Source organism: Gopherus evgoodei, unplaced genomic scaffold (genome assembly GCF_007399415.2).
Source record: "Gopherus evgoodei ecotype Sinaloan lineage unplaced genomic scaffold, rGopEvg1_v1.p scaffold_33_arrow_ctg1, whole genome shotgun sequence".
Taxonomy (NCBI): domain Eukaryota; kingdom Metazoa; phylum Chordata; order Testudines; family Testudinidae; genus Gopherus; species Gopherus evgoodei.
The window spans coordinates 4,981,777-4,995,832 of NW_022060005.1; the positions used below are offsets into that span (position 1 = coordinate 4,981,777).

Sequence of the window (14,056 nt, forward strand, 5' to 3'; positions counted from 1 at the left end):
CAGAAGGTCCCACCCCAGAAATACCGCCGACAACCGCGGCGGCCAAACATCTGGCCGCTGCTGTTGCTGCACCCCAAATGTCAGTGCCCTTGATGACCACCTAGGTCTCCTAATGGGTTGCACTGGCCCTGATAGTAGTGTTCCTCTATGTGGCACACTAAGACCTCATACATCCCGCAATGGTGAAGCTGTATCCACAGCACTGATTGATGCAGTGAGTCAAAACCGGCAATAAAGTCTATGAACATGAAGGTAAAGTCCTTTGGTCACTCTAGGAATTTTTCAGTAGCATTCTATCAAGTGTGACACCTGGGTTTTCTCTTTAGTAATTGTAAAGATTGTTTCAGGGTCTGTAACTACTACGGTGCTTTTTGTACTACTTAATGGCATGTGTATTTCACCCAACAGGTTTATCTAGGAACTAGAACCTACCACCCTAGAGGAAGAGAAAGGAAGCCCTTTCCAACAGTTGCCTAACACCTTATACTTAGTGTGTCTACAAGTCATCTAGGGGTGTGATTCCCAGTTTATGCAGACTCACTGATTGTAGCTCTCATTGAGGTCACTCACTCTAAATAGTAATGTAGCTGCTGTAGTACAGGCAGTGGTATGTGTTGGCATGGACTAGGCATGTCAAATACATACCCATGAGTTTCATACATGTTTCTAGTCAGTGAAAATAGTCTGTGCCTCCACTCACTGCTGTCCATGATACTACTGCTACACTGCTAATTTTGGAGTGCTAGCTTGATGAACTGGGAATCCCACCTTTAACTCATACTGTAGACACAGCCTTAATGAACATTGTGAGTCAATGTGTTAAAGGCTGTAGCATGCTACCTGTGGGACACTGGAAACAGTTTGAACAGGCTGGGTCACACTGAGGGAACCACACTTAGAGTTATATGGGCACACAGGAGAAACTGGGCAGGTCAAGAGAATGCAAATCAGAGAGGTTGTGTTCCTGTAATTTAAGAGCGAAGTCAAATTAATTTAGCTTTTAGCGTAGTATGAGATTAGATGAGATTAAGTATGTGTGCAGGGCTCTGGCAGGAGCTGTACTTCAACCCCTACCCAGAGGTTTTCTTGTGGTTTCAAGGTCATTATATCACAGCTCAAACCAAAATCATCTCCTGACCCTCTGTCATTGACTTTTCCAGTATGGCTCTTTAAGAGACCTTGACTAGGTAATCAGACAAACAATGGGTATCTGCTCAAAGTGTAGCTTAAGAAGAATGGATTTTAGGTGAGTCCATCCCGAAGAATTTCCTTGAAAATCCACATCAGGCATATTATCCCAGAAAGTCCTTTGAAGTCCCCAATATCTCCCAGCAATTGCATTATTCATGTCTTCCTCCTAAAGAAGCACCATGCAATCCTACAGAAGCACATAAACATTTGCATGTTTAATGCAACGAAGTCCAAGGATGTGAAACTTAATTCAATAACATTTCTTCAAGGATCTTGTTATATCTGCAATATAGTGTTTTGCAGGCATGCACTCTATATTGCACTCTTGTAATATAGTTTCTGAACATCTTGCTGCACTTACTTAACTTGAATCTTCTTCTAACCTTACTCCTATCTATATGGGGTTGGTTCTTCACATCCTTCTTCCCCATTCCAGTCTGTCTTGAACGCTATTCTTTGGAAACTCTGCAGCTAATCCTGTCCTTTAGTATGACACCCATCCATCTAGTTCTGGGTCTGCCAACACTTCTCTTTCCCTCCACTTCTAAGTTTAACTCCCTGTTTCCTATATATTCTTCCGATTTTCTTTTCACATGGCCAAACCATCTATGCCTTGATTCCCTCAGCTTTTCTATAACTATAACATTTCCCCTACTTCATTAGTTCCAAACATGGTCCATCCCTGTAACTCCAAGTATCCATCTTTACATTTTCATTTCCATTGTATTCAAGATCTGCTCCTGTCTCTTCCACAATGTCCAGAATTCAGAGCCCTGTGAAAGTTCAGGCCTAATTAACATCTTGCAGATCTCACTTTTCAGTGTGGTCAGTTTAGTGAAAATACAAATGATCATATAAATAGGCATACAATGCAAAATCCAGCAAGAACGTTACACCTATGAAGATGTTGTACACATGAATAATATTATTGAAATTACACGTAAGTACCGACTCCTAGCACGAGGGTGAATGTATCTGCAGGATCGGGATCATGCATAATGTTGATTAGATTCAACCCTGCCGGCGGTCTGTAAGTGGAAATCTTCTAAACCTCAGTTGGAGGTTTGAAGGCAGACAGGCTGTAGGAATATGTCCATTTAGTCTAAACTTTCAAGGGCATGCAGTATCATTTCTCTAGAGAAGAAGAGATTAACAAAAACATAATAGGGAAATGAAGAAGCCCACTCAGTAGATACCTCCTCCCTTTCTTCCTGTAGGATTTTCATAAGGTGAGGTTGATGGTTTGGTGAACCGCTGTTGGGAGGGTGTTCCATGCATGTGCTGATGGCATGAAGAAGAAACATAATTAGATAGTGGAAATTCTTGCCACATTTACGCTTTGAAGACCAAAAAATGTAGCAATATTCAGATAAGATTTGGATAAGACAAATATTCAGGGTTATTATAATTAATTAGGACAACATATTTTAAGGGATATTAAACATTATGTTTCAGGGATTAAGCCACATAACCCAGTCACTGTCCCACATTTGTCAGTTTTAAACAAGGTTCAGGGTTCGCTTTGCAGAGACCTCAGTCTGCTTAGTACCGTGACAAATGCAGTATTATTATTCAAAACCACTGTTACAGAGTATTTAATAGCTATAATATATTATTGGATTCATCCCTATTAAAATATCTAGGATTTCTATAATAATAAAATAATAACAAAAATAACCCTCCACAGGACCTAGAAATACTGGTTTGAGCATAGGCTGACAACCCAATCAAATACAGAGAACACTAGCAAATTGATAAATATTACAAATGCCATGAAGAGGGTCTCAGAAGAGCTTAGTTGTGTGACAGGCTCCTCCTATGCCAAGATGTGTGTGTGAAAGTAGATAAAGCCAGGTTGATATCATGCAACTGTCCAAACAATTCAATAAAACCAGAGATCATTTTCAGCCAAACAGTGAAAAGGACTCATAGTACAAATCAAAAAGTGATCTAAAGTTGGATTTTTGGCAAATCAGAAGAGAGAGGCTGGAGGACATGAATGCTCCAAGACGTGAAGGAGAGAAACGACAACACCGAGAAAGAAATGACTGAGCATAGACTCACTGGGCAATTGAGAGCATAATAGCAAAGAGGCGTTATTTACGCAAATGGAGACAGAAAGCCTGAAAAGGGAGATTAGTCATATTGACCCACATGCAAACATTTTGATAGAAGCAATGACACAGGATCAACAGTAGAGTGGCACACTGCCAGGGTGATCAAGTGGAATCAAGGGAATAAGTAAAAATTTGACATCCAAACAAAACAGCTGCAAGTGATGCAACAAGTTTTGAATAGCAATCAAGACACAGACAGGACGGCCAACCGTGTGATAAAGGAAAAGGTCTGTTATCTGTGGAGGAGGAAGTTGATAATCGAGAATACAACATGAAAACATATTAAAAATGAGAGACAATAAGATCTGGTGGTGATAAATAGCAATGAAGGAAAGTGCATTCCAGCCCAAGAAATCATGAAAGATAATAGAAAGGAATTCCCCACAGAAAGACTCCAATGTTTTACACAGAAATGAGTGCATGGACAGTGGTGGAGAGAGATCAAACCCATTAGGGTTAGAAGCTGCATAAACTAATAGCATCTAGAAGGATATCAGAAAAGAGACAGAGAGCCTCAATATGAGTGTACAAGGGGAGTCCTCAAGGATTATTTACATGGAATTTATATCAACCAACATAACTGCTCCCTGAGATGAACAATACGTTCCGAAAAGGAAGAGACTGCTGAGCCTGGCTAGGAGAGAACACACACATGAGGCCACCAAATTCCTGCACTGGAGTCTCTGTGGAAGTATGGATTTAAACAAATCATGTGTTAATACAACCACCAAATCAAAAGCACTCTCGAGAATGAAGGAACTAAGATTTTATGAGATCTGGCAATTGTTACAGACTGAGCAGTGCAGAAAAAACATGCCAAATGTTACTAGATATCACCATACCAGCAGACAGGGTCAAAAAATAAAAAATGAACAAGGAGACAAGATGGCAAAGTATGAAGAACACTTTCACAAAGTAGATCGATTATGGAAAAATAGAACAAAGATTATTGCAGCAATTATTGGAATACTTAAAGTGATCCCTAAGGGTCTGACTGAGCATCTGAACAACACTTAAAGAGGGTAAGACATCATGGTCAGTGACTTCAAGCAGACAGAGATCTCAGACACTGAGAAATCTTTAAGGAATGTCAAAAGAAAGAGTATTTGAGCATCTAAAATGTAGGAATTGTGCAAAGGCTTAGGGTTAAAACTCCTGAGTACCCAAACCCACACAGTCAGTCCATGACAGGATTTACTGGTGACTTATGGGGATAAATTTTAGACAGTAATTTTACCCTTTTTATACATAAAGATCTTATATATAGTGAAAGCTATTTGTTTAAATAAAATCCCCATTATGTAATATTAAGGGACAGTAATAATGATCATAATAAATGAATGTGCCCAGCAAACACTCTCTAGGCATGCTGACATGAATTTAAAAAGAGGGGACTGATTCTAAGTTAATGGGAGTTTTGTCCCTAAATCAAATAACCCCTCTGAAAATTCAACCCAATGGGACTTTTGACTCAGGATCCTGCACATCTGAATATCAGGCTATTCCTACATAAGAGAATCACTCCTGCCCTCATGGAATTGACATTGATTTCTAGTGGAAATGGGAAGGAAGCCAATGTTCTAACCAGTGCTAAATCTATGTTTATCCCATATGTATCGCAGAGAGAAAATCAATCTTTTCCCAATTATCAGCTAATCAGATAAATGCCAAAGCAAAGAGATGGACCTTTCCTGAATGGTAATGAAGGCACTTTGCACAGTGACACCAAAAGCTAAGTGCCTTCTCTAGAGAATGCCCTGCCCCTAATCTACTCACCCCCCCCAACACACAAACTCCGGAAGCAGAAACTACTGTTATCCTGCACCAGCTGATCTCAGTTTTCTCATTGCTGCCTGGAGAAATACTCAAAGAAAGAGATGGCTGGGTTGCCAGCCATGACCCCTACACTGCTACTGACTGTGTGAGAGCTGACTGCTGTATCCAGGCAGAAATCAAAGGGACTTTGCAGAGTGACCCATCCCTAGATAATGGGGGGCAGAACTCGGTCCATTGAAATTAAAAGGAAAATAAAAGATCATAATGAATAAAAACATGAATCAACTCACCTGCCTTTTTGATGTGGATCATAAATTTGGTGAGATCATAGGTTTAGGTGCTTTACATTTTCAATCTCAGGGATGATCAATTAAAAAGGCATGTATTTAGGCTCAGATTCTCCAAAGAAAGCTAAGGAGTTAGACATCCCCATAGCAAATCATTTCATCTTCCTAGACTCCTTTGAAGTTGAGAGCCATAATGTATAATTACCAGAAGAGGGCAGTAGAGGGGAAAGCATGGGAATTGGCCAGTCATCCTGAAACATCACCATTAGATGGATACACAGGAATGAGAAAAGAGCAAATAGATTAGAAGATGGCAGGAAAGAATAGGAGAGGAGACAAAGGAAAAGCTATATTGTATAGAGATGGGTGTCATTTTTCAGACAACCAGCTGATTCATGGAAAAAAGTTGTTTTGATTGACCTGATACGTTTGTTCATTTGAAACAAGCTTGCCAAATACTTTCATCCTAGATAATGGGGAAAAAAGGCAAAAGAGGAACAGGGAACCTCATTTACTTCTAGTACCTTTGACACATTGGTTAGGGGACTCATCACCTGGAACATGGGAGACACTCGTACACGACCTATGGAAGGATTAAGATATCCTCAATCCCCAAAATTGCATCTTTTTAGTCAGCCTCATGCTCTATTTCCTTTGACTCCAACATAAAAAGCTTCAGTAAAAGCATAACTTCTTCTGAAAGTTGAACACGACTCTACCATTGTAGTCATCATCTCAACTGATGCCAGACTGCAACTTGCTGGGATCATGTAAGTATCTCCTCATTTGTGACAAATCAAACAAATGAAAGTGAAGAACATGCTGTAACTTTCGACACTGAAAACTGTTTAGCTTCCTCTCCTCAGCTGTTTTTAATGGATATGTTTCTTCTGCATATAAGAGAGATGTCATCACAAGATCTAAAACTTGTTTCTTAGTTGTCACATAGACATCCTGCTACCCAAATAGGGGCCTTTGAACGATACGGAAATGCCATTGACACAAGACCCATCAGACCTGTGACTTCTTCAGATATAGACCCTCCTGCTGTCATCTGACTACCCAGATAGATAAAACTATTCATCCATGCAATATTGTTCCCAGTTACACACTCCATCGGCAGGTCATGAATAGCCCCGGGCAAAAGAAATCACATATCCAAATTATTTGTCATAGCATTCAGTGAAATCAGAATGAGTTCACAAATAACTCAAGGGTACAAAACAAGGCCAACATTCACAGCTAACATTTGATTGACTAATGAAAACCACTGACAAGGGTTTATGCTTTTTTCAAGAGATCAGTACAGCCCCCTACATTTCTGAACATTTCTGAATAGTATGCATTTTTATTTATTGTATAATGTGTTACATCATGATAGACTATCAGCATTATTTCTCTTTATACCTCTCAGTGTATCGTTTATCGTTCCATCGTTTATCATTCCATCAGCATCTCTCTCTCTCTCTCTCTGACAAGTTGGACCAGTTTTATTAGTGAAAAAGACAAGCTTTCGAGCAACATGGAGTTCTTTTTCCAGTCACTGTTCAATGAGTAGAACATCCCCTGTGGGGCACAGACTCCATATCTTCTGGACATGAAGTGAGCCAGCACTATATGGAAAATAAACCTGCATCAGAAGGACATTATTTTCCCTAGGAAAGAGAGCATGGGGCTGGGAGCCATGAACCAGATGCAGATTCTCAGGATCTGCTGAGTGGGGTTTTGTCTTACAGGGGGCTGAATGTGCAATGATTGGTAAAGTTCAGGAGAACTGCACCTGTGTTCCCCCTCTATGGTCCAGTGAGGCCACCCCGTCTCCTGCTCCCCAACCATTACCTCTCTTGAGTGGAGACCTGCATTGCTCTTCCTTCTGAGAGGGGTATTCCCAGGCTGACCAGTTACCTGCCTTCATTGTGTTATTCCAAGTGAAAGATACTCTGCCGAACAGACCAGCTTCACTTCTCTCCTCAGAGACACTACACAGTGTAAATGCTGTGTTTGTAAGTTACCACATGACTCTTTCTAAGCAAGCATATTTTAGTCTTATGGCAAATTGCCACCTATAAAAATATATTAAAAATAATAAAAGAAACCTATACCACAAGCTTACCAGAGATCACCTCAACTTCAGCGTGGGATTTGGTAAGAGGTGTCCTTCAATCCCACTCAGGGATTTTCCTGTGGATTTATGTTCTTCACACCCTTACCTCAGAACAAGAACAATGCCTGACTCTGAATGTGACTCATTTATCGAGTTTGTCTCTTTGAAGAGACCTTGCATATGTAATCAGCCAGACGATCTCTGCTCAAAGTGCAGCTTCAAAAGAAGGGTTTACAAGGTCATCATTTGCACAGGGCCAGACCTAGACTAAATGGTGCCCCAGGCGAGAAGTGCCTTTAGCGCCCCCCTACATTTGTTAAACTTTTGAATATCCCTTATTTTTTATTGGATTTGTAGCCCATTTCATGACTTTGTTGCATGATTTGTGTACATGATTTATCCTTGTCATATAAGAGGATAAATTTGCACACTACGATTTGTAAATCTGTATTTTGTTGCTAACAACAAAACAATACCCTGAATGCTGCATCCCTCAAACCCTGGGTCATGTGCCCCTAAATCCGGGCATGTATTTGCATTCCCTTCCCCTATACAAAATGTCCAATGACAACCATTTCACTCATAGTATCCCCAATAGTGCTTTGAAGTTCCTAATAGCTCCCAGAGATTTCATTATCCATGATTTTCTCTTGAAGAATCTCCATGCAGTCCTACAACAGTACATAAACATTTGCATTTTTAATACAACAAAGTCCAAAGATGTTAAACTTAATTCAGTAAGATTTTTCCAGGATATTGACATTTCTGTCATAATGACAATCTTGCAATATAGTGTCTGAACCCTGGCTGCACTTACTCAACTCAAATCTTCTAGCCTTGCTCCCATCTATATGCGGTTGGGTCTTCAAGTTCTTCTTATCCATTCTAATCTGTCTTGTGTACATTTCCTCTGAAACCCAGAATCTAACTATATTCTTTACTATTTCATCCTTCCATGTAATTTTGGGTCTTCCAACATTTCTCTTACCCTGAACTTCTAAATTTAACTCCTTCTTTCTTACATGTTCTCTTGATTTTCTTTTTGCGTAGCCAAATCATCTAAAGCTGGATTCCCTCAGCTTTTTTTTCTTCATAATTGGTACTACCTTCACAGTTTCCCTACTTTGTTTTTTTCTGAACATGGGCCATCTTTGTAATCCAACCACACATTTAAAATTTTCATTTCCACTGTATTCAAGATTTCTTCCTATTTCTTTCTCAGTGCCAAGAATTCAGAGCCCTGCAAAAAGGCAGATCTAATTACCATCCAGTGCATAGGATGAACACATGAATAATCATATTTCAGTTAAGTGTGAGTATTGACCACTACCATGATTCATAATCTGTCTGCAGGATTGGGATCATACACAATCCTGATTGGGCTCAATCCGTCAGGAAGTAAAAAAGAGGAAGTCCTGTTAGCCTCCATTTATATTAGACTGTAGAGATACAACCATTTAGTCTAAACACTCAAGTTCATGCAATATCATGTCTATAGGGAAGAAGAGATGCACAAAAACATTACAGATGAATGAAAAAGCCCATTCAGCAAAGTTATACTTTCCTTCTTTCCATAGGATTTACATAAGGTGAGGCTGTCTGTTTGGTGAACCACTGTTGGGAGGATGTTCTATGGACAAATAAGACACAAAAATAAACTGTGGAACTCCTTGCATAGGGAGATATAGAGACCAGAAATGTAGGAAGAATCAGTAAGGGATTGTAGAAGAATACCCAGAGCTATCATAATTCTTTATGATAAGATTTTTGGAAGGAATATTAAATGCCAAGTTTCAGGGCTTAATCCAAACTCCAACAATTAGAGACTCTGCTGTAGGGGGCAGATTATCCCACATCTGTGTACTGTCAGGTTATTGACTCTTCCTCTGAACAGATGGTTCTGGTCACTGCCAGAAAGAAGACTCAAGACTAGATGGCAGGTCTCACTCAATATGACAATTCTTATGTTCCCTGATACAGACAATGGCAGTACAAGAGGTAAGCAATTTTCTTCAGCAGCTTCCTTTATCCAAAGATCTCAAAGAATGTCATGTGTATCATCATATGTTCTATTTATTTAGATGGAATATGTGGCCCCAAAGCTGTTAACATAACACAGTCACTGTCCAGCATTAAACAGTGTTAAACAAGCTTCAAAATTTGGTATACAGAGAGCTCAGCCTACTTGTTACCGTGGCAAACATACCATTAAACATCCTTTTTAGCTTTTATTAAAGACACAGAACAGAAGGAGAAACAATTAAAACCTTTGAAAAGGAAAGTGTTAAATAAGATTTTCATTTTAACATCATCCATTATTCCCCCCTGCTTTAGCTGAAGCAAGTTTTCTGAAGGAAAAAAAAAATCTTGTTTGTCAGACTTTTAGATGGCATTAAAGATGGTAATGACTGTTCTTTTGTGGGAAAGAGAAGAAGGAGTAGCGCTGGGCGGGAGTTATCGTTGCTGTTCTTGTTTAAGTCCGATCCCATTTCCTAGAAGACAAAACAAGAGAAACACACACACACACAACGGGAGAAAAAGGAATAGCAAAGATAGAAAATGCATCTTCAGTCTCTGGGGTTGACTCTCATTTGCAACCTCATGGCTGGAGAAACACAGGCACTGCCCACAGTCTTATTAGCCATTTAGAGACCTGGCAACCTTGTACCAGCATCCAGCTGCTTAGGGCGTTACTTTCAGTGGCCTCTTTCTGGTCACAGGGAGACAGCAGTCCTGCTAAGTATACAGCCTTGTCCTGCAAAGCCATTAGACAGAAGGGAAAAGGGGAGGGGTAGGAAAGAGAGGAAATAAAGCAGTGAAGGAAAAGGAGGCGGGGTGAAGGGGAGGAAGACAGAGTATGAGAAAGTCTCACATTTCAGGTGGTATTTGAGATTTAGCTGGAGGCAGTGGTGATGTCATCTTCCTCCCTCTCTCTGGACCCGTCTGGTCAAGACATCTCTCAGGATTAGGATGAAGAAGTTCTGGGGCCTCAAGAAATGGTTGGGGTGTCAGCCATGTTGGTGACTCTCACTCCAGTAGCCAACTTTTCTACAAAAAATCTCTTTCTTTAAGAACCCTTAAAGGGATTGCTGGGTGCAATAGCCCATCCCCGATTACTTTGCTCACCAGTTAGGACTAGTTTGATACGCTGATTTTGGTTCACTGATTTTTCGGTCTCACACTTTTTTATGAGGCATGATATTTGTAAGTTCTATCAGGAGACGTTTCCTTTGGACTAATTCAGTCTCTCTTTCTCCCTTCCTTTAGTGATTTTTTTCCACCACCATTTGCTATTATAGATTACTGTGACATCTTATGAACTGTCATATACTTTTTACACTTGAGCTCACAATGAGGGTACATTTGTAGGCTGAATTACTACAACAATCTGCAGTCCATCTGTGAGGTTCTTTTCCCCAAATTACAGAAGGTTATTAACGTCAATCATCTGTTAAACACCAACAAAATACTTATAGGTGTGCTTACAATGAAATAAAAGAGTTTCTATAACCCAGAGAGCCTTAAATGTAATAGACTGAGACACTGGAGAAACCACATTTTTATTATCTATATATAAATATATAATCTGGCCTAGGTCAAACTAGGGGATCACAGTGTTCCCTTCTGGACTTTTAAATTATGAAATCACTTCCCTGTTATGCTTGGCAGTGTACAAATATTAGAAATACAGAAATTTCCATCACACAGGAAAGCTCCATATTTTGACATTTCATTTAATCCCAACAGGGGACAAAAAGATGAAATCTCTTGCAGAATGTCTAAACAGATGCAGAAATGTCTAAACATTTCATTTTAAAATTTGACTGTAACAAAACATTTCCTCTTGAAGTGTCCATTTCAATAAAATCTTTCATGTTTAATGAATATTTTTATTTACAATGAGCTTGAGATGAGTCAATTTAAGTGAAAATATCAATTCAAAATGCATGTTCTCATTTCAATTGGACATTTTGAAACAAAAAACTTTCATTTCATTTTGAGATGTCAAATTGAAATGGAATCTTCCCCCTTGCAACAAATAAATAAATAAATATTTTTCTTCCAAATTCATATTCAAACAACATTTTCAGATTTTGTTTTCCAAACATGGGAAAAGTTAGACAGTGAAAGGAGAGATATAGGCACCTAAGAATAAGATTTTAAAACATGACAGAGGGTTCCTTAGCCATTGGGAAAGGCCAAGAAGAGGGTTGTATTCTAAATCCCGCAGCTGTCACAGGAGTTCAGTTCCTATCTTCTCAGTGGGAGCACACCTCCTTCGCCTTGGGATTCTCAGCTGAGAAGTCTCTAACCCCACCTAAGGTGACAAGAAACCATGGTGAGAGAGGGGAGAGAAGAAGGAGGAATTAGATGGAGAAAACCACTCAGCTTTATCCTAGCAGTTAGGGCTATAGCAAACCTCTTCAAATGCTTGGTAAGGAGAAAGGTTTTAAAAAGGGATCTGCTTCCTCTCATGTGGGTGCCCTAACCACTGCGGTATGAGATACCTGATCTGTGTCTCAATGTCTCCTAATAGAGCATTAATTCCTTTGTGCATCTTGGCCCAGCTAGGGATCACACTCATTATTAATTATTGTTGGAGACAGAGATATTAACCAGGAGGAATCCTATAAAATACTACAGATATTATATAGGGTTTTCAACAAAATACTCTGGAAGAACTACAGAATGCAATAGACAAAGATGTTCCTTTCATAGAACTGGCCAGATCCTCAAGTGGTATAAATTGGCCATAGCTCCATTGAAGACAGTGGATCAGATTGAAAGAGATATTGGCCCAAAAAGAGAAAGAGAGCACATGAATGGCTCTAGATCCTGGTGATTCTATCATTCACCCTAGATGTAGACCCAGGATCTCGTTCCCTTGGATCCAGTGTCTCTTCTACCCAATGGGGATATGGCCTGCTGAGTTTAATGGAACCGCACTGATTCAGACCAGCTGAGGCTTTGGCCCAAAGTGTCAGATGCCAGTGCCAGATGCCAAACACAAGTTATCCGCAGTTCTATGCTCTTTATTTTGTTTGTTTGTTTTTAAATAAGATCGACGCTACTTGAAAAATTTGAATTTCCCCATTTTCCCTGTAGCTGTTTTCACATCCTTGTTTTTCAGGCTGTAGATGATGGAGTTTAACATGGGAGTCAAGATGCTGTACTGGATGGAGAACATTTCATCCAGAACCACAGATGAGACTGAGTTGGGTTTGGTGTATTGGAAAAAAGCTGTCAAGTACAACAAACCAACCACAATAAGGTGGGAGCTGCAGGTGGAGAAGGCTTTACGCCTGCCCTCTGCAGAGCGTATCCTTAGGATGGTGGAGATGATATGAATGTAGGAGATCAGGGTGAAGAGAAAGGAACTTGATCCAAGTATGACAAAAGGAGTAAAAAACATCACTTGATTGGTGAGGGTCTCAGTGCAGGACAGACGTAATAGACTAGGGAGCTCACATCTGAAATGGTTGATTTGATTGGGCCCACAGAAATGCAGCTTGAGGGCAAAAACAGTGTTAAATAGGGCATCAATGAAGCCTATCACCCATGCACCACTCACCAGCTGAAAACAGATCCCTTTGCTCATTGTATCCATGTAATGTAATGGGTCACAGATGGCAGCGTAGCGGTCATAAGCCATTGCTGAGAGAATACAACCTTCTGTAACAGCTGGCAGGAAAATGAAGAACATCTGTGTAATGCAGCTATTGACAGAAATTGTTTTGTGCTCTGCTAAGAAATGCACCAAAATCTTAGGGACAATGGCTGAGGAATAGCAGATATCAGCAAAGGATAAATGAGACAGAAAGAAGTACATTGGGGTGTGAAGGTGAGGATCAGCCCTTATCACCAGCTTGATCACCATATTTGCCAAAAGCGTGATTAGGTAGACAACTAAAAACACCAGGAAAAGGAAACTCTGCATCTGTGGGTCATTGGAAAGTCCCAGGATAATAAATTCAGTCACTTCGGTTTGATTTCCCATGGATCCTTACTCAAGAAAACAGACCTGTCAGACTGGAAAAAATAAAATTAACACACAAGTAAATTGAAATGTCCTGTGGAGATCATCTGATCAGTAGGATGAATGTAAAGAGGCCTACTACATCCTATAAAATATGTGTTTAAAATAGAAAAAAATGGACTAGATGCAGAAAAGGACTTTGGTGCCAAACTACCACTTTAGTCCCCTAAATCCCAGGATCAGTCCCCACTGGTACTCACAGAAACTCCACTCAATTCTAAAAATATTGTACAGAAACTACAGAATATAGTGTCTGTAGTATCTTATTGGATTGAACCCTATTAAAATCTCTAGAATTCCAGAAGAAGAGGAAGAAATCTGTGAGGCAAAAATTCTTGGTTTTCTACCAACAGAGTATATAGCCTGTCAACCCAAACCAGTATGGAAAATATGGCATTCATAATAATTATCAATTACTTCTAAAGTGGGCCTCAGAAGACCATATGTGGATGACAGCGTCCTCCCCAGCAGAGTGTTTTGTGTGGAGGTGGGCAACCTCATGAATCATGCAATTGTCCAAACAATCAGAGGTCATTTGTGACAA

The 14,056-nt window shown here is 39.9% G+C and overlaps 1 protein-coding gene across 1 annotated transcript; it reads right to left on the reverse strand.

The window, feature by feature from the left end:
- Positions 1 to 12,543: 12,543 nt before the first annotated feature.
- Positions 12,544 to 13,473, reverse strand: LOC115641188 (olfactory receptor 8S1-like). The gene has a single exon (XM_030544264.1). The coding sequence runs from the start codon at positions 13,471 to 13,473 to the stop codon at positions 12,544 to 12,546; it is 930 nt and encodes a 309-aa protein (XP_030400124.1).
- Positions 13,474 to 14,056: the final 583 nt, after the last annotated feature.

What these genes read in the sequence shown, in the direction of transcription:
- LOC115641188 (XM_030544264.1), bottom strand. Translation starts at nt 13,473, where the DNA reads ATGGGAAATCAAACCGAAGTGACTGAATTTATTATCCTGGGACTTTCC.